General features: G+C 41.0%; 1 protein-coding gene across 1 annotated transcript in view; it reads left to right on the top strand.

Moving 5' to 3' along the window:
* Positions 1-1,219: 1,219 nt before the first annotated feature.
* scgn (secretagogin, EF-hand calcium binding protein) overlaps positions 1,220-27,940 on the top strand; it is a 33,731-nt gene continuing 7,010 nt past the window's right edge. The window contains exons 1-7 of the mRNA XM_061916152.1: positions 1,220-1,399; positions 1,615-1,685; positions 6,494-6,586; positions 14,006-14,095; positions 20,102-20,158; positions 20,403-20,480; positions 20,608-20,663. Of these exons, the coding sequence (XP_061772136.1) occupies positions 1,330-1,399; positions 1,615-1,685; positions 6,494-6,586; positions 14,006-14,095; positions 20,102-20,158; positions 20,403-20,480; positions 20,608-20,663 (515 nt within the window). The 5' untranslated portion in view covers positions 1,220-1,329. The remainder of the gene's footprint in view (positions 1,400-1,614; positions 1,686-6,493; positions 6,587-14,005; positions 14,096-20,101; positions 20,159-20,402; positions 20,481-20,607; positions 20,664-27,940) is intronic.

Here is a 27,940-nt window from a genome sequence, read left to right as displayed (position 1 = left end):
ATCTTTTTGTGTGGAGTTTGCATGTTCTCCCCTTGACTGCGTGGGTTCCCTCTGGGTACTCAGGCTTCCTCCCACCTCCAAAGACATGCACCTGGGGATAGGTTGATTGGCAACACCTAAATTGGCCCTAGTGTGTTAATGTGAGTGTAATGTTGTCTATCTATCTGTGTTGGCCCTGCGATGAGGTGGCGACTTGTCCAGGGTGTACACCGCCTTCCGACCGATTGTAGCCATACTTGCCAACTCTCCCGGATTTTCCGGGAGACTCCCAAAATTCAGCGCCTCTCCCGAAAACCTCCCGGGACAAATTTTTTCCCGAAAATCTCCCGAAATTCAGGCGGAGCTGGAGGCCGCACCCCCTCCAGCTCCATGAGGACCTGACTCAATGTTGTGACCCTCTTAAACAGGACAATACTGCCATCTACTGTACATAGAATAGAATGTAAATGTATTCTACATTTAAGTGCAGTCAAGGACCATGCATTAGGGAGTCTGTTCTGAAGTCCACAGTAAAGAGACGTAATTTCATCACGTCGCCTGGTTATTGAATCCAACTCACTATATTACACCGTCGACGAGCAAAATGAAGAAAAACGTTCGCAAGTTCCAGAACGATTGGAAACAATAATTTCAGTTTATCCAGGAGAGTTCAAAGGGGAAGGGGTATGTTGCCGGTAAATTTTGTAGAACAGACTTCTCCATTGAACATGGCGGCCGAACGGATATACTCAGTCGTGAACGGTCAGTCAGCGAAGCACAAACCGTCCGCAGCGCAGCATCGTTCACAACACAGTATGGGCCACCTCGCAAAATGGAGATCCGATGGTGTAACTTATGCTGAGACAAAGATGTCTCAAGGTTGGCAAGTATGATTGCAGCTGAGATGGGCACCAGCGCCCCCTGCGACTCCAAAGGGAATAAGCGGTAGAAATGGATGGATGTATGAGTGTTGCAATGGATAGATAAATTATATTTACTCGCTCGGTGTGAAACGTAGGCCTGGGTGATCCCTTTATCCATCCATTTTTTACCACTTGTCCCTTTTGGGGTCGCGGGGGTCGTTGTTATGTTTGCTTGTCTAATACAGTGAATTAACCACCAGATGGCAATGGCAGAACTGTGCAGAAAAGCGAGTTTGTGTGTGTGTGTATGTGTGTGTGTGTGCGTGCGTGTGTGTGTGTGTGCGTGTGTGTGTGTGTGTGCGCGCGTGTGTGGGTGTGGTTTCTGCACAGAAAAGAGAACAGTATCTCCTTCAAACGAGCAGTTTCAAAGAGAAACATATTCTTGCAGGCAGTCTTATTTCTTAAAAGTGTAAAAAAATAAAAAATAATGGACAGTGCCTTTCACAAACTGGACGCTAGTGGATTCTTGGAGATCTGGCAGCACTTTGATTCAGACGGTAAGAACTTTTGTATTAGTATAAATTATTATTCCTGTGAAATGTGACTGATATTACCAGATAGGGAGACATTTCATGGTTGTGTTTTTTTTTTTTTTACAACATAAAGTGTATTATGTAAAACTGCTGAAACATACTAACTGTACACTGGCGGTGTCCAAGCTTTTAACTTAAAAACAAAATGTCATTTTTAATGCATGTTGTCTTTCCGCCAGATAATGGTTACATCGAGGGCAAAGAGCTGGATGAGTTTTTCCGGCACATGATGAAAAGATTGGGGCCACAGGTGAGTCCTCTTGTCATGAAGTCATGCAGGGTGATGACAGCCACTTGCTTAACAATATCACACAATCAGCATATGACTCAGTTCTTACACCTGCTGCATCATTAGATTGACGTTAGTGTCAGTTTATGGACCTTTCACACAAGGCACCTAACTTATGCACTATATGTGTGTTCTTCCATCCATCCGATTTCTACCACTTGTCCCGTTCGGTGTCGTGTGGGTGCGGGAGCCTATCTCAGCTGCATTCGGGTAGAAGGCGGTGTACACCCTGGACAAGTCGCCACCTCATCGCAGGGCCAACACAGATAGACAGACAACATTCATACTCACATTCACACACTAGGGACCATTTAGTGTTGCCAATCAACCAATCCCCAGGTGCATGTCTTTGGAGGTGGGAAGAAGCCGGAGTACCCGGAGGGAACCCACGCAGTCAAGGGGAGAACATGCAAACTCCACACAGAAAAATCCCCAGCCTGGGATTGAATTTAGGACTACTCAGGACCTTCGTATTGTGAGGCACATGCACTAACCCCTGTGCCACCATATGTATTCGTATTTATGAATACAAAAAAAACCAAAATGAGTAGATTTGTGTTAGAAGATGCACCTTTTGCTGCATTATTGATCAATGTGATGTGAAGTGAGACATCTCCCTGACAACTCCTATCTGTGCAAACTGCGGCTGCCTCGGTCACTAATGGTTCAAAACAAACAGACCACCTCATGTTTCTCCTGATGTTTGTTCTTCAAACCTGAGAGTCCATCAGCATAAGTGCATTCTTTGGGGGGGGGGGGATTTGTGTGCGTGGCTGCCAATAGACGCATTTAAACCTCTGGTCAGTGTGATATACATCCACTTCATTAGGTGTACACGTAGCACATGTTGTAAAAAGCAGGGGCGCATCGGCAAATTATGGGCCCTTAAAAAAAGACTCCTAAAGGGCCCCCTAGCACACACAAAAAAAGTTGAGTTTTGTTGTTAAAAAAAAGCCAACATAAAATATAAAGTAGCTAGAATATTAATTTAAATAATCATGTCATTATTCATATAGTATATTATATATTACATTATATGATCATAAATACATTCCTTGACTTCACAGTAGCCAAGTGTACATGGGCAAAATGTATTCATAATTCAGATTAGAATGTTACTGTGTACATGGAGCCCGAAAAAATGTATCCGATTATGACGTGCGTTTTCATGCATCACACCTTAAACTTTAAGGTGCATTATTGTTTGTGCCATAGCGCCATCTTTTGGACAAGTTTACTCACTGCAAGTGCTGAAGAAAAAGATAGAAGAAGTGACTTCCGCTGTAAACAAATATGGTTTAGTGCATTTCCGTTTGTTTGACGTCATGTTATTCAATTTTTCCCCCTGTTCACTACTTTTGTTTTACCGCTCTTTTTAAAATGGAGCTGGTTTTTGCTCTCCCTGCTAGCACTTGAGTAGCTGTAAAGTCATAAATAAAACAGTTCGTTGAGACGACACCTGGATCCCTTCTTTTATTGTTACATCTACACATGACACTCCAGACCATACTTTTGTTTTTGTTAATCTCATTTTAATGCAAGAAACTCAACAGTATATAACACTACACCTGTACATGATGAATGGGGGGAGGGAGACAGGAGTAAGAAAATCGCTTCATTCCGAGATTATTAAATTTAGTCCCCTCTCCACCACCAAAGTATAGCTGACATAAAAGACATATGCAGTACGGATAATTTTAATCCAAATTTCGGAAAAAGTGTTTCCATGTGCATAAACCACGCGTCTTGATCGTAATGAAATTTTGGTCCTAACGTGTATGATTGGGTCAGAATATGCCGATGGTGTGTTTACATGAAGCATTTTTGTTAATTACAAAATTTAAATTATTTATTCAATCCGAATAAATATATATTAGGGCTGTGAATCTTTGGGTGTCGCACGATTCGATTCAATATCGATTCTTGGGGTCACGATTCGATAATATATTGATTTTTTTCGATTTGATTCGATTCTCGATTCAAAACGATTTTTTCCCCGATTTAAAAGGATTCTGTATTCATTCAATACATAGGATTTCAGCAGGATCTACCCCAGTCTGCTGACATGCTAGCAGAGTAGCAGATTTTTGTAAAAAGCTTTTATAATTGTAAAGGACAATGTTTTATCAACTGATTGCAATAATGTAAATTTGTTTTAACTATTAAAAAAAACTAAAAATATGACTTATTTTATCTTTGTGAAAATATTGGACACATTGTGTTGTCAAGCTTATTAGATGCGATGCAAGTGTAAGCCACTGTGACACTATTGTTCTTTTTTTTTTATTTTTTATAAATGTCTAATGATAATGTCAATGAGGGATTTTTAATCACTGCTATGCTGAAATTATAACTAATGTTGATACTGTTGTTGATAATATTAATTTTTGTTTCACTACTTTTGGTTTGTTCTGTCGTGTTTGTGTCTCCTCAATTGCTGTTTATTGCAGTTCTGAGTGTTGCTGGGTCAGGTTTGGTTTTGGAATTGGATTGCATTGTTATGGTATTGCTGTGTAGTGGTTTGTTGGATTGATGAAAAAAATAAATTAATAAAAAATAAAAAATCGATTTTTAAAAATTAGAATCGATTCTGAATCGCACAACATAAACGATTTGATTCGTATTCGAATCTATTTTTCCCCACACCCCTAATATATATATATGTATTTGTGTATGTATGTATATATTCCCTTTTGGGGTCGGGGGGCGCTGGCGCCTATCTCAGCTACAATCGGGCGGAGCGGAAGGCGGGGTACACCCTGGACAAGTCGCCACCTCATCACAGGGCCACCACAGATAGACAGACAACATTCACACTCAAATTCACACACTAGGGACCATTTAGTGTTGCCAATCAACCTATCCCCAGGTGCATGTCTTTGGAAGTGGGAGGAAGCCGGAGTACCCGGAGGGAACCCACGCATTCACGGGGAGAACATGCAAACTCCATATAGAAAGATCCCGAGCCTGGATGTGAACGCAGGACTGCAGGACCTTCGTATTGTGAGGCAGACGCACTAACCCCTCTTCCACTGTGAAGCCCTATATATATATATATATATATATATATATATATATATATATATATATATATATATATATATATATATATATATATATATATATATTAGGGGTGGGCAAATTAATGCGTTAATTACGAGTTAACTCATCAATCTATTAACGCCGACAATTATTTTATCGCACATTTGCATATGTTGTTTACATGTTTTTATTTTGTTAACGCCTTTTCTTAACAAGATGGCGCCGCCCGGTTGGGCTTTGTGCGTCGAGGGGCTCTTGGTAAAGATGGAACATTTGGCAAAAATACCGGACAATTCTGCACATTTCATGGCTGGCTTACAGCGCGGTCACTCCGGGATATATATATATATATATATATATATATATATATATATATATATATATATATATATATATATATATATATATATATATATACATATATATATATATATATATATATATATATGTATATATATATATATATATATATATATGTATATATATATATATATATATATATATATATGTATATATATATATATATATGTATATATATATATATATATATATATATGTGTATATATATATATATATATATATATATGTATATATATATACACATATATATATATATATATATATACACATATATATATATACATATATATATATATATATATATATACACACACACACTTTCGGCCCTCCACCACATTTTTTTGGACTAATGTGCCTCCCAGGGCACAAAGTTTGGACACCCCTGAACTAATGATGAAATATGATCCTTATCCAGATGCACAGGATGTATCCAGCATCCTGACTGGTGAATGATGACATGTTACAAACACTTCTCTGCAACCACAAATAGAAAAAACACTTTTCTCAACAACACCTTCAAAATTCAGTATTGTTCTTTATGGAAAGGCATCATTTTCATACTGGATCTCCTTAGACTGAGCACGTGTGGCTAATATATTCAAGAATATGCCGCATGCGTATATGTGCTTAAAAGTATTTATTGAAAGTGAATTTGTCATTTGTATGTATTCAATACGCTTTATACTGCATGTATTAATACAAATATTTGCCTAGCAACAGCAGCGAGATACTGCAGACCAACATTAACCTTTCTATAATGGGTGTGGCGTCGTGCTTCTGCAGACCACTTTCCAAAGTAATGACCCCATCACATGTTTCTATAGTTACCTAATTGCTCTGCTGCAGAAACTGTACTCCCAGTCTGGACTTGATGGCAACTTCAATTTCAACTATGGATGTTTTTTTTTCAATTTCAACTATGAATGTTTTTTTTTTTCAATTTCAATTATGGATGTTTTTTTTATATTTATATTTTGTTAAAATTTGAGGTAACAGGATTTTTTTTAAAAGGTCATGCTATTATGTTATAGTTAGTACCTCCATTTTGGTGCAGAGTGTTATAATCTTACTTCTGTGAGTCAGCCATCAATGTCACGGCTCTTTTTTTCTTTGTGAAGAGGTAAAAATTAGGGAAAAATGTTATTTTGTTGTCGTGGAAACAAAATAAAATCTTTAATCCAATAATACATTACTGTAGTCCAACATAGGATTACACTAACATACTGTATTACCTTGGGAGACATAGGCAAACCCTTACTGTACGCTTCAGCCCTCAGTATAAATGCCTAGGATGTTCAAGCCAGTGCAGCCATGACCTTAGTAACATGCACACTATCTATCTATGTATCTATGGCGCATCTTTGCAGGAGAAAGTGACTGCAGAGCGAGTGGAGAGGATGAAGCAGAGGTTCATGTCTGCCTACGACAAATCTGCAGATGGCAAACTACAGATCCAGGAGGTACTCTTTATTATTATTATATCAAAATCAGAAAACAAACAATATTCATATTGCTTTTTCTTTAGATTAGAATACATTAGATTAGGTAGTACTTTATTTATCCTTCAAGAGAGTTCCTTCAGGAAAATTACAATTTTCAGCACAATCCCATTCAAGATCAGACAAACATTACAGGGAGACAGAACAGGAATGCTGACGGGTCTGCCGGCTTCCAGCGCCCCTTACAAAAAAGGTGAGATACAGGTAAACAAGTGGGGGGAATGGGAGAAAAAAATAAAAGATTAATATTTAAAATAAAATATAATAAAAAAAAATCGGTCTCAGCCTGGGCCCTGGAGAGGGGGTGCAGACTGAGGCCAAAGGGAAAAAAAAAACAAGAACTCATAGCCATAGTACACATCCCTCTTATATGTGTGTAAGAGGGAAACATCAAAGAAAACAAAATACATTAAAGACATTAAAGCATTCTTGTGATATTATATATTTTTTCTTACATTTTCACTGTTGTTTTTTGTTTGACTTCATTTTGGGTCATCAAAACATGAGCTGCAGGCCACAAATATCCCTAGGACCAAACTGTGAAAGTGGATGTTTGAATAAACAGTAGAGGACAGTATGTGTCATGTGACTAAGTGTCATATGAGGGAGTGACGAGCACATCTGCTGCAAACAAGCTGTTAATTGTGGACACGCCCTCTTAGTCGTCAACAGAAACATTCAAATCAGGTGTACACAGGTGTGTGTCTTGTTGTGCTCCCCGCAAAGCCTACCTATTAAACACCATCCATCCATTTTCTACCACATGCTATTTGCTTCTCTCCCCTTTTCTGACAACAATCCTCTGCTTGTCCTCTACTGCTGCTTCGTTTTCTCATCCTCCATCTTTTATTCAATTCATGTTTCCATGACAAAGACGTAGTGCTAATTCTATTTCCTGTTGCTCTGGAGACTTCCTGAAGGAAAGCTTTACTGACTGACGCTGTTGGCTTGAAGGGGGAAAAGACAGATTCCAAAATGAAGCCATTCTCCTTTATTTGATTAAAATCCAACTTAGATCTATTGTCCCGTTTTGAAGATGCTGCTGTTCTTTCTGGTTCTACAGCCAAGGATGTTATATGACTTTAAAACAGTTTGCTGGGGGGGGGGTTTGGTCATTTTTGCAGCCTAAAATGTGTGAATTGGCGGCAACTTTTTCCAAAAGGTTACGGCAAAAGTTGTGATGATTTGAGGATCATTTTTTTCAATAACTTGGATTTTGGTGTTCAGGTGTTATTGTAAAGATGGTTAATATGACAATATGCAGATGAAGAATTGTCTCACACACACACACACACACACACACACACACACACACACACACACACACACACAGGCGTCCGCGACCCCCAGTGGGTCAGAAGTTGTACGCAGAGGGGCCATGAATTCTTTGGTTAATTAGAAGTTGTTTTTTGGGGCTATTTTATGTTGATTTACACATGTACAGAGTGGTTGTTTTATTGTTGTACCACATGTGCTTTTATTACCATGAGCATGGTTTTTATTATAAGAAGTGCATTTGAGCAACTTTTTTGAATGCACTATGTAAATGAAAATAATTAATATGATCATTATTGATTGAAAATCATATATGTCCTCTCAAATTTTCCTCGAGTTTAAATGTCTTTAAATACACAATAAATAATTATATTACTATATCCATATATCCATATTAGCATTTAAGATAGCTAACAATTACCAATCTAGTTGCCAGCAAACGATTAGCGGTGCAATACTGTATTATTCAAATATTGTAGTTTTGTACTAAAAAATTTACTTTTATGACCAGTTTAATTTAAAGCCCAATTGTATACAAGATATATGAATGGGGGTGTATAAGAAGGGAGACCCTTTGTGTAAAGTGAGATTCCATGTTGTAGTTTGTAATTCAAAATATCTACAAACTCCACACATTTAATATTATCACAACAACATACCAAAGGGATAGAATATATTGCCTTTGCGGCGCTTGTCTTTATTGCTCAAGTTATCAATAGGGAAGTAAATGTTATTGTAGTGCCTCAAGATGCAGAGACCAGAGACAGCGTGTAGGTAAAACTGCATTAAATATACAGGGAACAAAAACTAGTGCAGCAGGAAAAGGCAGATAAAAACAAAAACTAGTGCACAGGAAGCAGCAAAAGCTAAGCATATAGTGATCCTACATCTATTCTACATGGGGCACACACAAACATGAGTCCATCCATCCATCCATTTTCTACCGCTTATTCCCTTCGGGGTCGCGGGGGGCGCTGGTGCCTATCTCAGCTTCATTCGGGCGGAAGGCGGCGTACACCCTGGACAAGTCGCCACCTCATCGCAGGGCCAACACAGATAGACAGACAACATTCACACTCACATTCACACACTAGGGCCAGAGTCCTAACCAAAAAATTATCCAGCGACAAGAGGCAAGTCAAGCTGGAATTATAACCCTCTTGACTTGGTGAGTCCACTCATCGCCAGAAGGGACCAGGTAAAGCAAAACAAGCACTAGACAGGAACTAAAACACCAAACATACGGAAAGGTCTGACCTGAGGCTGACGGGACATGACAGTAAATATGCGTCAAAATGATGACGCATATGGCGGCGGACTAACAGTCAAAATCAAAGTTGCAGATAAAATAATGCTATTTGGTAACAGTAGAAAAGAGCATCATACACAAACACAAATAAACAGAGTAGATATTGAAAGGTTAAAAAAAAAAGATTTTTGGGAGTATTAATAGATGATAAAATGAACTGTAAAATGTAATATACAAAACATACAACATAAGGTGGCAAAAAACATTTCAATAATGAATAAAGCAAAATACGTCCTGGGCCAAAAATCACTTTATATTCTCTACTGCTCGCAAGTGTTACCATATCTGAGTTATTGTGCAGAACTATGGGGATGTGTTAGCCGTGTTAAAAAAAAGATCAATCAGACCAGGGGTGTCAAACTCAAATACAGAGTGGGCCAAAATTTAAAACTGAACAAAGGTGCGGGCCAAGGGTTGAACAAATCAACCTTTTAATAGGGACCCAAACAAGTTTTGCATTGAACATTGAACAAGCAAGGCTTATATAACTTTATAGTGACATTCAAAATTGAGTTTCAAATAATAATAACAATATTTAAAAAATATCAATGGCATATCAAATAAAATCTAAATAAAAATGTAATGCCTCTTTTCTATTTGCAGCCTTCTGAGGTAAATATCAAAATAAACTTTTTCCACAGGCCAATAAGAATTTTGAAAATAAAATAACAATGATGAATGAATCAAACATTCAAGCCTTGAAGTAGCAAGAGAAAGTGGATGAATAAAACGTTAATTATTGCTCAGTTTGTTACACTGATTTGCTTAAACAACGCTTATACAACCTAATAGTGCAAAATCAACTTTCAAAAAACAAACGAAAAAACATCACAGAAATTAAATTTAAATAAAAAATGTAATGCCTCTTTTCTATTTGCAGCCTTCTAATGTAAATATCAACATGAACCTTTTCCACTAGCAAATAAATTTGAAAATGAAATAATGAGGTGGTCGGGGTTGGGGGGTGGCGGGGTTTGGTGGTAGCGGGGTTGGATATTGTAGCGTCCCGGAAGAATTAGTGCTGCAAGAGGTTCTGGGTATTTGTTCTGTTGTGTTCATGTCGTGTTTCGGTGCGGTTGTTCTCCCGAATTGTGTTTGTCACTCTTGTTTGGTGTGGTTTCACAGTGTGGCGCATATTTGTAACTGTGTTAAAGTTGTTTACACGGCCACCCTCAGTGTGACCTGTATGGCTGTTGATCAAATATGCCTTGCATTCACTTGTGTGTGTGTGTGTGTGTGTGTGTGTGTGTGTGTGTGTGTGTGTGTGTGTGTGGGTGTGTGTGTGTGTGTGTGTGTGTGTGTGTGTGTGTGCGTGTGTGCGTGTGTGTGTACAAGCCGCATATATTATGTGACTTGGCCAGCACACTGTATGTATAGAGGAAAAGCGGACGTAACGACAGGTTGTGGAGAACGCTAAAGGCAGTGTCTTTAAGGCACGACCCCAATATTGTTGTTCAGTGAGAAATTCGGGAGAATGGTTGCCCCGGGAGATTTTCGGGAGGGGCACTGAACTTCGTGAGTCTCCCAGGAAAGTCAGGAGGTTTGGCAAGTATGAGTATATGCGGTGAATGCGGTATTACAGCGGCACTGCCGCTGTATAATCCTGGCGGGCCAGCTCTAATGTTAATTTGATATTGCCTCAAGGGCCAAATGAAATTACACGGCGGGCCAAATCTGGCCAGCGGCCCAGAGTTTGACACCCATGAATTAGACTGATACATAATGTTGGATATAGAGAACATACAAACCCTTTATTTATTGAGTCGAAAATGTTAAAGTTCGATGTTTTGGTAAAATTGCAAACAGCTAAAATGATGTACAAAGCAAACTATAACCTGCTACCAAAGAATGTACAACAATTCTTCTCAACAGAAGAGGAGAAATATAACCTTGGAGGAAAATCTAAATTAAAACATTTGTCTGCACGTACAACACTTAAAACCTTTAGCATATCAGTATGTGGAATTAAATTATGGAATGGTTTAGTAATGCAGTTAAACATTGTACTGATATGATCCAGTTTAAGAGGTTGTTCAAATTAATAGTGCTTACAAAGTAGAAAGAAGAAGAATTGTGAGAATTACTTTCAACCTTATTGAAAATAAGATTTTCTCAATCTCAGTAAGTTAGTATTGACGGAATTAATTAGTTACATATTACAAAACTGTTGTAGTACTCATTCACGGATGTCATTCTATTATAAAAAGGTCAGTAAATGATGTATATGTTTGTGGGCGCTCTGAAGTGGGGAAAGGGGTAGGATTAAATAAGCTTTGCTTCTTCCTACTCCTTTTCGGACATGATGTGAATGATGTGAAATTATGTGATGTATTACGCTGTAAGTGTGTTCATTTTCAAAATAAACTAAAGAAAGAAAGAAAAGTTGCAGTGATTGTATTAAATTGCACTGCAGAACGGTTAAAAGTGCAAGGATTGGCTGAATTTGCGTGAATTGGGACCATCAAATCATTGCAAATAAACATGCGGCACTAGCCTGTTAGTGAGCTGCTCAAATGTTTGATTTTGGGCATTATGAAGGAAAATACTTGTCCAACTAGATAAGCTCACCTCGTGTACACGCTATGCCAGGGATGTCAAACATGCGGCCTGCAGGCCGGATCAGACCTGCGAACAGGTTCAATTCGGCCTGCAAGATGAGTTTCTAAGTGTAAAATTCAGCTGCATTTTTTGATTAAAAACCTGTTGTTCTAAATCTTTGCGCTGGATATTGCAATAGCAATTCTGTTAGGCAAGCAAATAGTTTATTACTGTGGGAAGAAAGTATACCAAGCAAGAGTTTTTTCTTAAAAAAATCTAACATGCACTTTTTAATGAATTCACCTTCTTTGAATGGCTTTCCCGCCCTAGCAACATACTTGCCGACTCTCGCGACCTTTCCGGGAAACACCCGAATATCAGTGCCCCTACCTCCCGACAATCTCCCCCGACAATCATCCTTCCGGTTTTCACCCGGACAACTACAGTATATTAAGGGCGTGCCGTGATGGCACTGCCTTTAGCGTCTTCTACAACCTGCCGTCTCGTCCGCTTTTCCACCATACAAATAGTGCGCCGGCCCAGTTACATATTGTATGAGGCTTCTGCAGACCCACGGAAGTGACTGCAAGACATACTTGGTCAACAGCCATACAGGTCACACTGAGGGTGGCCGTATAAACAACTTTATCGCTATTACAAATATGTGCCACACTGTGAACCCACCCCAAACAAGAATGACAAACACATTTTGGGAGAAAAATCCGCACCGTAACACAACATAAACACAACAGAACAAATACCCAGAATCCCATGCAGCCCTAACGCTTCTGGGCTACAATAGGGGGTGGTGTTGGGGGGTTAGGGGTGTCTATTGTAGCCCGGAAGAGTTAGGGCTGCATGGGATTCTGGGTATTTGTTCTGTTGTGTTTATGTTGTTTTACGGTGCGGATTTTTCTCCCAAAATGTGTTTGTCATTCTTGTTTGGGGTGGGTTCACAGTGTGGCACATATTTGTAACAGTGATAAAGTTGTTTATACGGCCACCCTTAGTGTGACCTGCGTGGCTGTTAACCAAGTATGTCTTGCAGTCGCGTACTGCATTTACAGATGTCAAATATAACATGTGGTTGCACTGGCACGCTGTTAGTACAGTTTGTAAGACACGCGAAAGGCAGTGCCTCCACGGTGCCCCCTTAATATTGTTGGGAGGGTGAAATTTGGGAGACTGATTACCCCTGGAGGGGCACTGAAAATTGTGAGTCTCCCGGAAAAATCGAGGATATACAAATATGACGCCGTAAAGCACCATTCATATAAAACTTGCGGGCTGCACCAACATTAAATTTTTACATCATGGTGCAGGCCGCAAAAAAAGTCTCGCGGGCCGCGTGTTTGAGACCGCTGGTTTGAAGTCATATCCAACAATTGCAAAAACGACTTTTTACTGTCAACAGAGTTTTGTTTTTTAATGATTTCTGCTGGTGGTGTGCCTCAGGATTTTTTTAACGCAAAAAATGTGCCTTGTCTCAAAAAAGGTTTAAAAACACTGGGATAGACGATGTTGCTTATAAATGTGCGTGCAATGTTAGCATGCAGCTCACATAACAATGCTAGCGTCGCTAAAATGTGTGACCACTCCTTAATGTTAGAGACGCTGTATGTGGTGTGTCATCTCTTACCTTTTGACAAGTGCAGAGTTACAGTACGTGTTTCTCAACATTTGAAAGTGGGAGAACTTCCTCCCCCATGTGTGGTTGAAGTGTGATACAGTGTTGCAGCAGGGCACCGTGGGGAACCACTGTGGGAAGGAAATGACCAACCTCATCAGAAAGCTGCTGCATCCTCCTCCATAGACAGACCACGAGTTAGGCAGCCATGTTGGTGCATTGCGTTTGCTGCGGGTGCAGCGTGCATCATCGGCTGCAGCGTGGCCATCAATTTCAAGGAGATTGATGCTCGCAAGGCCACGTTTAATCTACTAATGGAGATAATGTTATTAAAGGACAGACTGAGGGAGGGGAGAGTAGGGTGAGACGGTCCAAACGCACATTTCTAGTCCTCCACTGGCGTCTAAACTCAAATTCAATACTAAGCGACGAGGGAGGAGATAAACGGACTTTCTTTTTTTCCAATTCTGCTCTGCCTTTGGTGTGTTGTAACACTATTATAAAAATAGATAAACAATTCTAATAAATGCAGAAGTAACGTCTGTGTGAATGTACAGTAATTATAGAGAAGCTGTTAGTGTAAATGACGTGAAGTTCACAACCTGTGTAATATTTATGCTTTGCTTTGCAGTTGGCCAACATGATCCTACCTGAGCAGGAGAACTTCCTGTTGATCTTCCGCAGAGAAGCTACCTTGGACAACAGTGTAGACTTCATGAAGGTGGAACATGGCTATATACACATGTATATATATATATATATATATATATATATATATATATACACACACACACACACACATGGATATGTATATATATTAGGGGTGGGCAAATTAATGCGTTTATTACGCGTTAACTCATCAATCTATTAACGCCGACCATAATTTTATCGCACATTTGCGTATGTTGTTTACATGCTTTTATTTTGTTAACGCCTTTTCTTAACAAGATGGCATCTCCCGGATGTACTTCGGCGTCGAGGGGCTCTTGGTATAGATGGAACATTTGGCAAAAATACCGGACAATTCTGCATATTTCATGGCTGGCTTACAGCGTGGTCACTCCGGGATCACTTACGACCACCAGACAATTCTGAATGTGGATAGATCGGGCCGTTTTGGACTGAATGACGCGTGCTTGCTAGACCGGCTAGCTAGCATGGGAATACTTTGCCGGCTACATCCAGCGGCCTGTGAAGCAGCGGAGTATATGTGTTGTCTGTCTTTTATCAATAATGCAGACGAGGAGTGTTGGCTGAGTTCTTAACGTTTGCTTTCAGAACGTGCATATCACAACATACAAGATGCCATCATGGCGACACAACCTATACCGGGCTACTGCGCATGCTCGTCACTCCTGTTGCATGCTGGGTAGGGTAGTTCTTTTTTTCCCTGGCTCATAACATCACAAATAGTACCATGTATATGCATTCAGTTTATCAAAGCACCTAGCAAACAATCGGAAAATTCCCATCATATCAATTCCTAGATATGGTCATAATTATTTTAAGTGCACTACGCAGAATAAACACAACATTATTAATATTGCTACTACGGATAATTTGATCAAAAATTCCCTAAAACAGCCCACTACCTACAATATAGGTTTTTTGAACATAAGACCCTGATAAAAAAAAATGTTTCTGCTGTTACCTCAGAAATTGCCTGTTCAGATGTTATGATTGTGGCTCAGAGATTTGTATGTAGATTATATTTATTTTCCATGACAAACAGGATAACTTAAATACCCTGGCAGTGGTAGTAATAAGCTTAAATGTTTGTATTTACATTTTTTTTATTGATTTTCATAAATATGCTATTTAACTGCTACTGTTTAACAAGGACTGATTTAAATTGTGTTTGCACAACAAATGTTTTGGCGCTTTTGTTCATGTGGGGGAATATTCCAATAAAGGTGCACTACACACTACTTTTGAATTCATTATTGGGCTTTCCGTATACAATGCAGGTAATCGCGATTAATCGGCGAAATAGTGCGATTAACTTCGATTAAAATTTTTAATCGTTGCCCAGCCCTAATATATATACATATGTGTGTATATATATATGTATATATATATATATATATATATATATATATATATATATATATATATATATATATATACATATATGTGTGTGTGTGTGTATATGTATATATATATATATATATATATATGGATGGATAGATCGATAGATAGATAGATAGATGGATAGATAGATAGATAGATAGATAGATAGATAGATAGATAGATAGATAGATAGATAGATAGTATTTTATTGATTCCCTCAGGAGATTTCCTTCAGGAAAATTAAAACTTCAGCAGCCGTGTACAGTTGAGATCAATTTAAAAAGTAAAAAGTAAATAATGGGGTATACATGGAAACAAAATAGAGAAATATTACAATAAGATGAAAAATAAAAAACAACAATGTGAATAGAAAAATAACAGTAAAATAATATTTTATGCAGAGGGTGACTGGCATCATCCAGGATACTCACTAGTTTATATATACAGTATGTATGTATGTATGTATATATATATATATATATATATATATATATATATATATATATATATATATATATATATATACTCCTCTCTGAGCTGCCACCTTACCGTGGAAGACAAACTGGTCCTAGGTGAGGGACCAGACAAAGAGCAGCTCGAAAACCTCTATGAAAAGTAAAAACAAAGGACCCAGATTTCCCTCGCCCAGACGCGGGTCACCGGGGCCCCCCTCTGGAACCAGGCCCGGAGGTGGGGCACGATGGCGAGCGCCTGGTGACCGGGCCTGTACCCATGGGGCCCGGCCAGGCACAGCCCGAAGAGGCAACGTGGGTCCCCCCTCCAATGGGCTCACCACCCATAGCAGGGGCCATAGAGGTCGGGTACAATGTGAGCTGGGCGGCAGCCGAAGGCAGGGCACTTGGCGGTCCGATGCTCGGCTACATAAGCTCGCTGTTGGGACGTGGAACGTCACCTCACTGGGGGGAAAAGGAGCCTGAGCTAGTGCGCGAAGTAGAGAAATTCCGGCTGGATGTAGTCGGACTCACTTCGACGCACAGCAAGGGCTCTGGAACCACTTCTCTTGAAAGGGGGTGGACTCTCTTTCACTCTGGCGTGGCCGGCAGTGAGAGGCGACGGGCTGGGGTGGCAATTCTGGTTGCCCCCCAGCTCAAAGCCTGCACATTGGAGTTCAACCCAGTGGACGAAAGGGTAGCCTCCCTCCGCCTTCGGGTGGGGGGACGGGTCCTGACTGTTGTTTGCGCTTACACACCAAACAACAGTTCAGAGTACCCACCCTTTTTGGGTACACTCGAGGGAGTACTGGCGAGTGCTCCCCCGGGTGATTCCCTTGTTCTGCTGGGGGACTTGAAACCTGGAGAGGCGTGATTGGGAAGAATGGCCTCCCGGATCTGAACCCGAGTGGTGTTTTGCTATTGGACTTCTGTGCTCGTCACAGTTTGTCCATAACAAACACCATGTTCAAACATAAGGGTGTCCATATGTGCACTTGGCACCAGGACACCCTAGGCCGCAGTTCCATGATCGACTTTGTAGTTGTGTCATCGGATTTGCGGCCTCATGTTTTGGACACTCGGGTAAAGAGAGGGGCGGAGCTTTCTAGCGATCACCACCTGGTGGTGAGTTGGCTGCGATGGCGGGGGAGGATGCTGGACAGACCTGGCAGGCCCAAACGCATTGTGAAGGTTTGCTGGGAACGTCTGGCAGAGTCTCCTGTCAGAGAAAGTTTCAATTCCCACCTCCGGAGGAACTTTGAACATGTCACGAGGGAGGTGCTGGACATTGAGTCCGAGTGGACCATGTTCCGCACCTCTATTGTCGAGGCGGCTGATCGGAGCTGTGGCCGCAAGGTAGTTGGTGCTTGTCGTGGCGGTAATCCTAGAACCCGCTGGTGGACACCAGCGGTGAGGGATGCCGTCAAGCTGAAGAAGGAGTCCTATCGGGTTCTTTTGGCTCATAGGACTCCAGAGGCAGTGGACAGGTACCGACAGGCCAAGCGGTGTGCAGCTTCAGCGGTCACAGAGGCAAAAACTCGGACATAGGAAGAGTTTGGGGAAGCCATGGAAAATGACTTCCGGATGGCTTCGAAGCGATTCTGGACCACCACCCGCCGCCTCAGGAAGGGGAAGCAGTGCACTGTCAACACCGTGTATGGTGCAGATGGTGTTCTGCTGACTTCAACTGCGGATGTTGTGGTTAGGTGGAAGGAATACTTCGAAGACCTCCTCAATCCCACCGACACGTCTTCCTATGAAGAAGCAGTGCCTGGGGAATCTGTGGTGGACTCTTCTATTTCTGGGGCTGAGGTTGCTGAGGTAGTTAAAAAGCTCCTCGGTGGCAAGGCCCCAGGGGTGGATGAGATCCGCCCAGAGTTCCTTAAGGCTCTGGATGATGTGGAGCTGTCTTGGTTGACAAGACTCTGCAGCATCTCGTGGACATCGGGGGCGGTACCTCTGGATTGGCAGACCGGGGTGGTGGTCCCTCTCTTTAAGAAGGGGGACCGGAGGGTGTGTTCCAACTATCGTGGGATCACACTCCTCAGCCTTCCCGGTAAGGTTTATTCAGGTGTACTGGAGAGGAGGCTACGCCGGATAGTCGAACCTCGGATTCAGGAGGAACAGTGTGGTTTTCGTCCTGGTCGTGGAACTGTGGACCAGCTCTATACTCTCGGCAGGGTCCTTGAGGGTGCATGGGAGTTTGCCCAACCAGTCTACATGTGCTTTGTGGACTTGGAGAAGGCATTCGACCGTGTCCCTCGGGAAGTCCTGTAGGGAGTGCTCAGAGAGTATGGGGTATCGGACTGTCTTATTTTGACGGTCCGCTCCCTGTACGATCAGTGTCAGAGCTTGGTCCGCACTGCTGGCAGTAAGTCGAACACGTTTCCAGTGAGGGTTGGACTCCGCCAAGGTTGCCCTTCGTCACCGATTCTGTTCATAACTTTTATGGACAGAATTTCTAGGCGCTGTCAAGGCATTGAGGGATTCCGGTTTGGTGGCCGCGGGATTAGGTCTCTGCTTTTTGCAGACGATGTGGTCCTGTTGGCTTCATCTGGCCGGGATCTTCAGCTCTCACTGGATCGGTTCGTAGCCGAGTGTGAAGCAGCCGGAATGAGAATCAGCACCTCCGAATCCGAGTCCATGGTTCTCTCCCGGAAAAGGGTGGAGTGCCATCTCCGGGTTGGGGAGGAGACCCTGCCCCAAGTGGAGGAGTTCAAGTACCTAGGAGTATTGTTCACGAGTGGGGGAAGAGTGGATCGTGAGATCGACAGGCGGATCGGTGCGGCGTCTTCAGTAATGCGGACGTTGTATCGATCCGTTGTGGTGAAGAAGGAGCTGAGCCGGAAGGCAAAGCTCTCAATTTACCGGTCGATCTACGTTCCCATCCTCACCTATGGTCATGAGCTTTGGGTCATGACCGAAAGGACAAGATCACGGGTACAAGCGGCCGAAATGAGTTTCCTCCGCGGGGCTCTCCCTTAGAGATAGGGTGAGAAGCTCTGCCATCCGGGAGGAACTCAAAGTAAAGCCGCTGCTCCTCCACATCGAGAGGAGCCAGATGAGGTGGTTCGGGCATCTGGTCAGGATGCCACCCGAACGCCTCCCGAGGGAGGTGTTTAGGGCACGTCCAACCGGTAGGAGGCCACGGGGAAGACCCAGGACACGTTGGGAAGACTATGTCTCTCGGCTGGCCTGGGAACGCCTCGGGATCCCCCGGGAAGAGCTGGACGAAGTGGCTGGGGAGAGGGAAGTCTGGGCTTCCCTGCTTAGGCTGTTGCCCCCGTGACCCGACCTCGGATAAGCGGAAGAAGATGGATGGATGGATGGATATATATATATATGTACTGTATATATATATATATATATATATATATATATATATATATATATATATATATATATATATATATATATATATATAAAAAATAAATTATATAAATTAAATAAAATATATATAAAATTAAATAAATAGATTTAAAAAAAAATGAGAATCAATTCTGAATCGCACAACGTATTCAAATCGATTTTTTCCCACACCCCTAATATATATATATATATATATACATATATATATATATATATATATATATATATATATATATATATATATATATATATAGTAATAATCATTTAATTTGTATATATAGTAAATATATAAATAATAGTGAATAAATAGTCTAGTTTATATATATATATATATATATGTATATATATATATATATATATATATATATATATTATATATATATATATATATATGTACATACATATATATCCATTATACAGTGCTCAAGACCAGGCTAGAGTGGAATATATGTTAGATCAGGAAAAAACGCAGAGGCTATTTCATCCCTACAAGCTTGTTTCGCAGGTTTCCCTACTCTTCAGAGGATTTTTTAAGAGAAGGGGAACCTGCGAAACCGGCTTGTAGGGATGAAATAGCCACTGTGTTTTTTCCTGACCAAACATTTACAGTATTTGTATATACTGGATATATATTATATAGATACATATATATATATATATAGTATATATAAATATGTACACATACCTGTCTTTCATTACAGTAGCTCTGATATCACATACTAATTTGAACATACTGATTCTCTTACGTGGCTTCATATTAGTTCAGCTGGTTTCCTTCTACTTCCATGTGTGTTCCTGCCTGATAAATATACTTTATCTTGTACTTTCCACTGCAGACATGGAGGAAGTACGACGTAGACAGCAGTGGCTACATTTCAGCTCAGGAGCTGAAGGTAAATAAGACACGTCCTTTCTCGTCACAGAGCCGATGAGTGTACAATATTTCCTGTTCTTCTCCTCATTGGCATGTTATTCAAGTTGCTTTTAAATATTGCCACACTAACTTTTGTTTTGGAATCTGCCCTCTAAACCACACTATCATTTTTTTATGAGTATCACATCATATTTTGAGTACTTGAAGATGCGTTTGCAATTTTTTTATTTCTTCCTTAGACAAACTTGTTTTATTTTTGTCAGGCTTTCCTGAAAGACTTGTTCCAGCAGCACGGCAGGAAAGTGTCACCTGACAAGCTGGAGGAGTACACCGACACAATGGTACACTTCACACATGCACGCCTACAGTTGCACCCAACAGCACTGCAGCGCAGCTTGCGGCGGACGCGAGTTGTTGAGCTTTAACTCACAATGAAGTCTGAAAACACTCTTTTCGTTTGTTTGGCAGATGAAAATATTTGACAAAAACAAGGATGGCCGTTTGGATCTCAATGACCTGGCAAGGTACAGTAACACAGTTTCAAAGCACGGATTTACATTCCTCAATCAACAATAGGACGTGATTAAATATGACTCATAATGGAAGTGTTTGCTGCCATAGTAACACTGTTCCTTTTTTTAGGCTTTGAAATCTAACACATGAACTGATCAAAAATCTGCCTTTACAAAGAATATAAGAAACAAAAGTCTGCTATAATACATTCTTCTTGCAGAGCTGCAGAACTACACCAGGCTACAAGATGTTTGTATTATTGCTATGACATCATCTAATATGCATAATTTGCCATGATGCATATGCGTGGGATTTTCATGGACGATGTTGCAAAAAACATGAAAAGGAAAACATTAAAAAAAAAAAAATAATTATGAATTCAACTTTTTAAGGGGCGGTGATAGAGGGGTTAGTGCGTCTGCCTCACAATACGAAGTTCCTGCAGTCCTGGGTTCAATCCCAGGCTCGGGATCTTTCTGTGTGGAGTTTGCATGTTCTCCCCGTGAATGCGTGGGTTCCCTCCGGGTACTCCGGCTTCCTCCCACTTCCAAAGACAGGCACCTGGGGATAGGTTGATTGGCAACACTAAATTGGCACTAGTGTGTGAATGTTGTCTGTCTATCTGTGTTGGCCCTGCGATGAGGTGGTGACTTGTCCAGAGTGTACCCTGCCTTCCGCCCGATTGTAGCTGAGATAGGCGCCAGTGCCCCCCGCGATCCCAAAAGGGAAAAAGCGGTAGAAAACGGATGGATGGACAACTTTTTTAAAAAATAGGAAAAAAAGGAAACAAAAACAATATGTTTAGAAAAAAGACAAGTCAAGCCAAGTCATACCAAAGACTATAAAAATGGGATGCTTTACCATGAATTGATTAACGTGGACCCCGACTTAAACAAGTAAAAAAACTTATTCAGGAATTACCATTTAGTGGTCAATTGTACGGAATATCAATCAATGTTTATTTATATAGCCCTAAATCACAAGTGTTTGTACTGAACTGTGCAATCTACTGATAGAAGTTTCAATCAATCAATCAAAACCCATTACCGCCCTGCTTGACACTTAGTATCAAGGGTGGGAATTGGGGGTTAGATCACCGCTGCTGCTCACTGTGGAAAATGTAGATCCTTGCTGGTGTCCGTGTCTCGTGACTTCCTCACGATCAATTTCCTTTGTTTTCACTTTATCGCACTCCTTATGCAAGTGACGTCGAGGCCATATTCGAGCCACATTGGGGCCTGTGCGCGTTTACACAGGAGTCAGTGTAAACAGTCAGCTGGGAAAAATCCGATCTCAAAAAAATCTGATTTGGGCCACGTTGGCCTGCAGTGTTTAGACTGGCAGATACATTCAGATCCGTGTCACATGTGAAGTGAAGTGAATTATATTTATATAGCGCTTTTTCTCTGGGTGGCACTGGGAGCAGGTGGGTAAAGTGTCTTGCCCATGGACACAATGGCAGTGACTAGGATGGCGGAAGCGGGGATCGAACCTGCAACCCTTAAGTTGCTGGCACGGCCGCTCTACCAACCGAGCTATACCGCCACATGAGTTCAAAAAAATTGATTTGGTGTGCCAATGAGCTGTGATAAGTAGCAAAGTTACACTGCCACCTACTGTATGAGGTTGGAACGACAAGCTACATTTACAGGCATCATAATGTGAGCCATGAGCGAGGGTAATGCAAAATGTATTCATGGCGGACTGCCACAAATACATGAATGTATGGAGAAACACGGGTTTCCAAGAAGCCGTATTGTGCATTTTATCCACATTTTACTATTACTATAGTGCTAACTTGACAGTCACTTTTTAACAGCAACATTATGCTAGGTAAGTGGTTCTCAAATGGGGGTTTGCGTACCCCTGGGGGTACTTGAAGGTATGCCAAGGGGTATGTGAGATTCTTTTTTAAATATTCCAAAAAATAGCAACAATTCAAAAATCCTTTAGAAATATATTATTGAATAATACTTCAACAAAATATGAATGTAAGTTCATAAACTGTGAAAAGAAATGCAACAATGCAATATACAGTGTTTACAGCTAGATTTTTTGTGGGACATGTTCCATAAATATTGATGTTAAAGATTTCTTTTTTTTATGAAGAAATGTTTCAAATTAAGTTCATGAATCCAGATGGATCCCTATTACAATCCCCAAAGAGGACACTTTAAGTTGATGATTACTTGTATGTGGAGAAATCTGTCACATTCAAAACACATTGTGATGCGCAGAGATTTCACCTCAGGATGCAGTGGGACCGAACAGGCGGGATTGCAGGTAAGAATCTGATTTATTATACAAAAAATAAAAGAACACTTATACAAACAGCAAAGTAAAGGCGTGCTAAAAAGCTAAAGCTAATAGCTAGCACTGGAGTCCAAATAGGTGTCACAGAAGCGCGTGTCAAGCGCACAGAAGCTAAGGTGTAACTTAGCACAGAACAGACAAGGGAGAGAAAACCAAACATGACAGTTGCGCGTAGCAAACCATGAGCCAAGACCGAACTGAGGTAGAAAACAGTCTTAAATACTAAAGTAAACAATTGCCGTCAGGTGTGCGTCGAAAAACATAGCAGGTGGAACAAATGAGAAACCATGGCAACGAGATAAAACAGGAAGTGCAAAACTCAGAACAGGAAGAGTCTAAAATTAATAATCAAAACACAAGGACTCAAATATAGACAAAAGATGTGATCCAGGAATCGGTTCACAACAAAATCTTTATTAATAGTTGAATCACTTGTTTATTTTTCAACAAGTCTTTTTTCCCCAAATAGTTCTAGAAAGACCACTACAAATTAGCAATATTTTGCACTGTTATACAATTTAATAAATCAGAAACTGATGACATAGTGCTGTATTTTACTTCTTTATCTTTTTTTTTCAAACCAAAAAGGCTTTGCTCTGATTAGGGGGTACTTGAATTAAAAAAAATGTTCACGGGGGGTACATCACTGAAAAAAGGTTGAGAACCACTGTGCTAGGTCACCCTATAGATCGATGGTTCCCAAACTTTTGCAGGCTGGCGCCCCCTTGGCTCCCCAGTGAATTCCTAGCGCCCCCCACAGACACATATGGAAACAAACACCTCCTTCTTGATATTTGGTATGCTGCAATTTGAAAAGAGAAAGGTTAAACACAAATGTGTATTTCACAAATAAAACCCAATTTACGTATTCATTTTCTTCCATTTACTCACAGAAAATGGTGGCGGACGTGATCTAAGGCACGCCACCCTCGCCACCCACACAATGACACACGCACGAACATGCATATATGCACACACACACACACACACACACACACACATGCACACACAGGTACAAAGTCATATACATTCGTAACAATATATATCAGTCAATGCACCACCCTAACCAGCTCAACACAACACAACACGGCGCGTTCTGGCGAGTCCCCAATTTCATGTTGACTTGAACTCAAGATGATGTTGACCGCCAAAATGCGTTTTTTATTATGAGATAAAATTCTGAACATTACAAGCTTGAAATTACAAACCTGAGCTTTTGCTTCTGTAGTCTATGCTGTCGGATCTGACTGGGCCAGAGCGGCGTGTGGTAACCGGACCCTGATGCGTCGTCCACTGACTCGTCCTGCTGCACGTGTTGTGTACAAATCGTCAAACAAACGTTCGCACTTCTGACTTCGACTTCGGACTGCCGCCCCCCTACCGCCCCCTTCTTCCTCACTGCCCCCCCAGATCTTTTCCACCGCCCCTATCTATCTATCTATAGTATAGATAGATACATAGTACTTTATTGATTTCTTCAGGAGAGTTCCTTCAGGAAAATTAAAATATGTTGGAGGAAAACAAATTAAGCTGACAAACACGCTCTCAAGTCTACAGCAAACTGATTGATATTTGGCAGGCTTTATTTTAAGATGTGTAGCGAAGCCTGTTTGTGTGTGTGTGTGGGTATATTTTCACAAATCGAAGTTGTTATTCTTACATTTAGAGATCCTAAACAGGACATATGGACACATTTTACTGTAAAACGTCCATCCATTTTCTACTGCTTGTCCCTTTTGGAGTCGCAGAGGTGCTGGAGCCTATCTCAGCTGTGTTATTTTAAATCTATTAGGTACAGTACACAACACTCTTCTTAGAATGAACCAATTAGTCATATTATTGTTGTGTCTAAGAATAATCTACCATATCACTGACTTCATTATAAAATTACAATAATTTTGGCATGAGGATTTTGTTTGTAAAACCAGAGACTTAACATGTTATATTATCCATTACTGCGAGTGATGAAACACTAACAATCTGTCCTGAAACATCATATTATAAAAAACAAGTGAGAGTTGTACAATGTAACACTTTACCAGTTTGTGTTGTGTTACTTTAAAGTGGGCGCTAGTTTTCCAAAGCGTTTTAAAGGTTATAACCTGCCCACTTACTGATTTTAGCACGTAATGATGTAAACGCGGCTGTTTAGTACTGCTTCCGGTGTTTTGTTAGCTAGGTATAGTTCGCTAGCAATGATTGTATCATCGATCATAACAAGGACATGACTACAAATTGTTCGTTGCTTCTTTTGGACTCCTTTTGTGTGTGTGCATGCGCTCCCTGCGTGTACGTTTGTATGGTACAGCAGTGATTGACAAGCCTGGATGCTAATATAATTGGTCATTGTGAAAAATATAGCCATTTGAAAAACATGTATGTTCTGTTAAACCACTAATGGTGAAATAAACTAGCCAGTGGTTTGAACAATGTAATTTTAAGCAAGTTGCAAAGAGTCCTTTACAGCATACGTTCCTGTCTGGTTGTCCAGACATCCGGCGATAAGCTAATAACTTGGAGCACATTCGCTTAATTTTGAGCCAAATTTGAATTATTAATAGTTGTTGAAGTTTAAAAACATATTAATTACCATACATTCCGGGCTGTAAAGCGCAGCTAAGTTGCTGGACAAGTCATTGAGCACGGTCTTCGTTCTTCTTCTCCTCCTGCGGCGGTCTGGCCTTCTGTTAGTGTTGGTGGATTTGTGTATTATACAGCAGCTGAGTTGATCGTCTTCAACTTTAGGGCTGCGTCTTGTGCAGTTTGTCGTTTCTTCTTCATGATGAGAGTGAGTCCAAAAACGAGCTAAATGGCTGACTGAATGATTATGTCTGTGCATTTGATTTGATGTGAACAATTTCATTAGGCAAAGCTAAATTTATTGGTGACTTGTGAAAAATCCATAAATTATCCGCAGCACTGTTTCATGTGCAGGTTTTAAAGAGTGGGAAAAAAGTAGTGGCTTATATTCCAGAAATGATGCATGGTTCCTTTTAAATATGATTTAAAAGAGCTACGTGATAAGTCTTATTGCTGACAGTAGTGTGACACACAGCAGCTATTACAATGCATTCTGGGACTGTCTGGCCTGACAAGACATAAACAAACATTTTGAGGTCCAAACAAATGTTCCAATGTGACTTTGAAATGTTGCAAGAAAATTGAAAATAATATTTACATATGTTGAAATGAGAATGGGATGAGAATCAGCACCTTCAAGCCCGAGTTAATGGTTCTCGCCCGGAAAAGGGGCCATCTCCGGGTTGGGGAGGAGACCTTGCCCCAAGTGGAGGAGTTCAAGTACCGAGGAGTCTTGTTCACGAGTGGGGGAAGAGTGGATTGTGAGTTTGACAGGCGGATCGGTGCGGCGTCTTTAGTAATGCGGACGCTGTATCGATCCGTTGTGGTGAAGAAGGAGCTGAGCCGGAAGTCAGAGCTCTCAATTTAACGTCGATCTACGTTCCCATCCTCACCTATGGTCATGAGCTTTGGGTCATGACCGAAAGGAAAAGATCACGGGTACAAGCGGCCGAAATGAGTTTCCTCCGCCGGGTCGCAGGGCTCTCCCTTAGAGATAGGGTGAGAAGCTCTGTCATCCAGGAGGAGCTCAAAGTAAAGCCAATGCTCCTCCACATCAAGAGGAGCCAGATAAGGTAGTTCGGGCATCTGGTCCGGATGCCACCCGAACACCTCCCTAGGGAGTTCTTTCGGGCACGTTCAATCGGTAGGAGGCCACGGGGAAGACCCAGGACACGTTGGGAAGAGTATGTCTCCCGGCTGGCCTGGGAACGCCTTGGGATCCCCCGGGAAGAGCTGGACAAAGTGGCTGGGGAGAGGGAAGTCTGGGCTTCCCTGCTTAGGCTGCTGCCCCCGCGACCCAACCTCGGATAAGCGGAAGAAGATGGATGGATGGATGGCTTGATGGATATGTTGAAATTAGGGGTGTCCAGGTCGATCGTTTTCACTTCCGTTATGATACTGATATTGTGTATATGTCATGTCTGATCATGATTTTGTGTGACCGTGTTGCCCTGAGCATCCCCGATCTCGTTGGTTCTTGAAGCTAAGCAGTGTCTGGCGTGGTTAGTACTTGGATGGGAGACTGCTTAGGAATACCAGGTGCTGTTTGACCTTTTGACTCTTTAAGTTCCTTTCTTTTTTTGTCACTCTGTTTTGTCACCATGACGACCAATCAGTTCACCTGTCATGTCTCACACCTGCTTTCAATCACCACATCTCTATTTAAGCCTGTCATTTTATGTTGGTCGTCCTGGCGTCATTGTGTTTCTTTTCATGCTATTTCCATGCCAGTTTTTTTCATGCCAAAGTCCTTGCTACTCTTGTCCAGCCATAGTAAGTGTTATTTGCATTATGTTCATAGTTTGTTAAATTGTTAGTTTTGTCTCTTTTCCCAAGTTATGCCTCCGCAGCGAGTGCTTTTTTTTTTCTGTACCTTTTTTTAGTTAAAATTAAATCATGTTTTTACCTGAACGCCATTTTTTGAGTAGTCTGTCTGCTTTCCTGGGAGAACGACCCCGCAGCAACCTGCGACCCCCCCATCTTGACAGTATAAGAGATATTAATCCGATACAATATCAGCACAAATAATAGTACATACTTTTATTATTCTATTGTGTGTAATGTTAAAAAGAGGTTGATCAAGCGAAATTACTGAGCGAACAATGGTCGGTATGAAAAACACTAACCTTATGATATGTTAGCTATGCTTTTGAAGTGGAGTGGTAATTTGTTTTTGGCAACATGTAGTATCACAGTTTCCATTAGATTAAGCTCTTGACGCAGCGGACACTTTTTATTTGATACTTTCTAATAAGCTTCTGCCTAGGAGACTTTGTATGTGTAACATGCAAATATAATTATTTGTTACTGTTTTACATAGCAATATTGTTTAATTAAGAGCACGTGTTATGTTATCTAAACTTGTGTGCTATTGTGTGCCTAGCTGTTGTGTAGC

Source organism: Nerophis ophidion, linkage group LG11 (assembly GCF_033978795.1).
Source record: "Nerophis ophidion isolate RoL-2023_Sa linkage group LG11, RoL_Noph_v1.0, whole genome shotgun sequence".
In the NCBI taxonomy this organism is placed as follows: Eukaryota; Metazoa; Chordata; class Actinopteri; order Syngnathiformes; family Syngnathidae; genus Nerophis; species Nerophis ophidion.
Note: the sequence above shows the minus strand (reverse complement) of the source record. Positions and strands in the feature narration are given on the sequence as shown.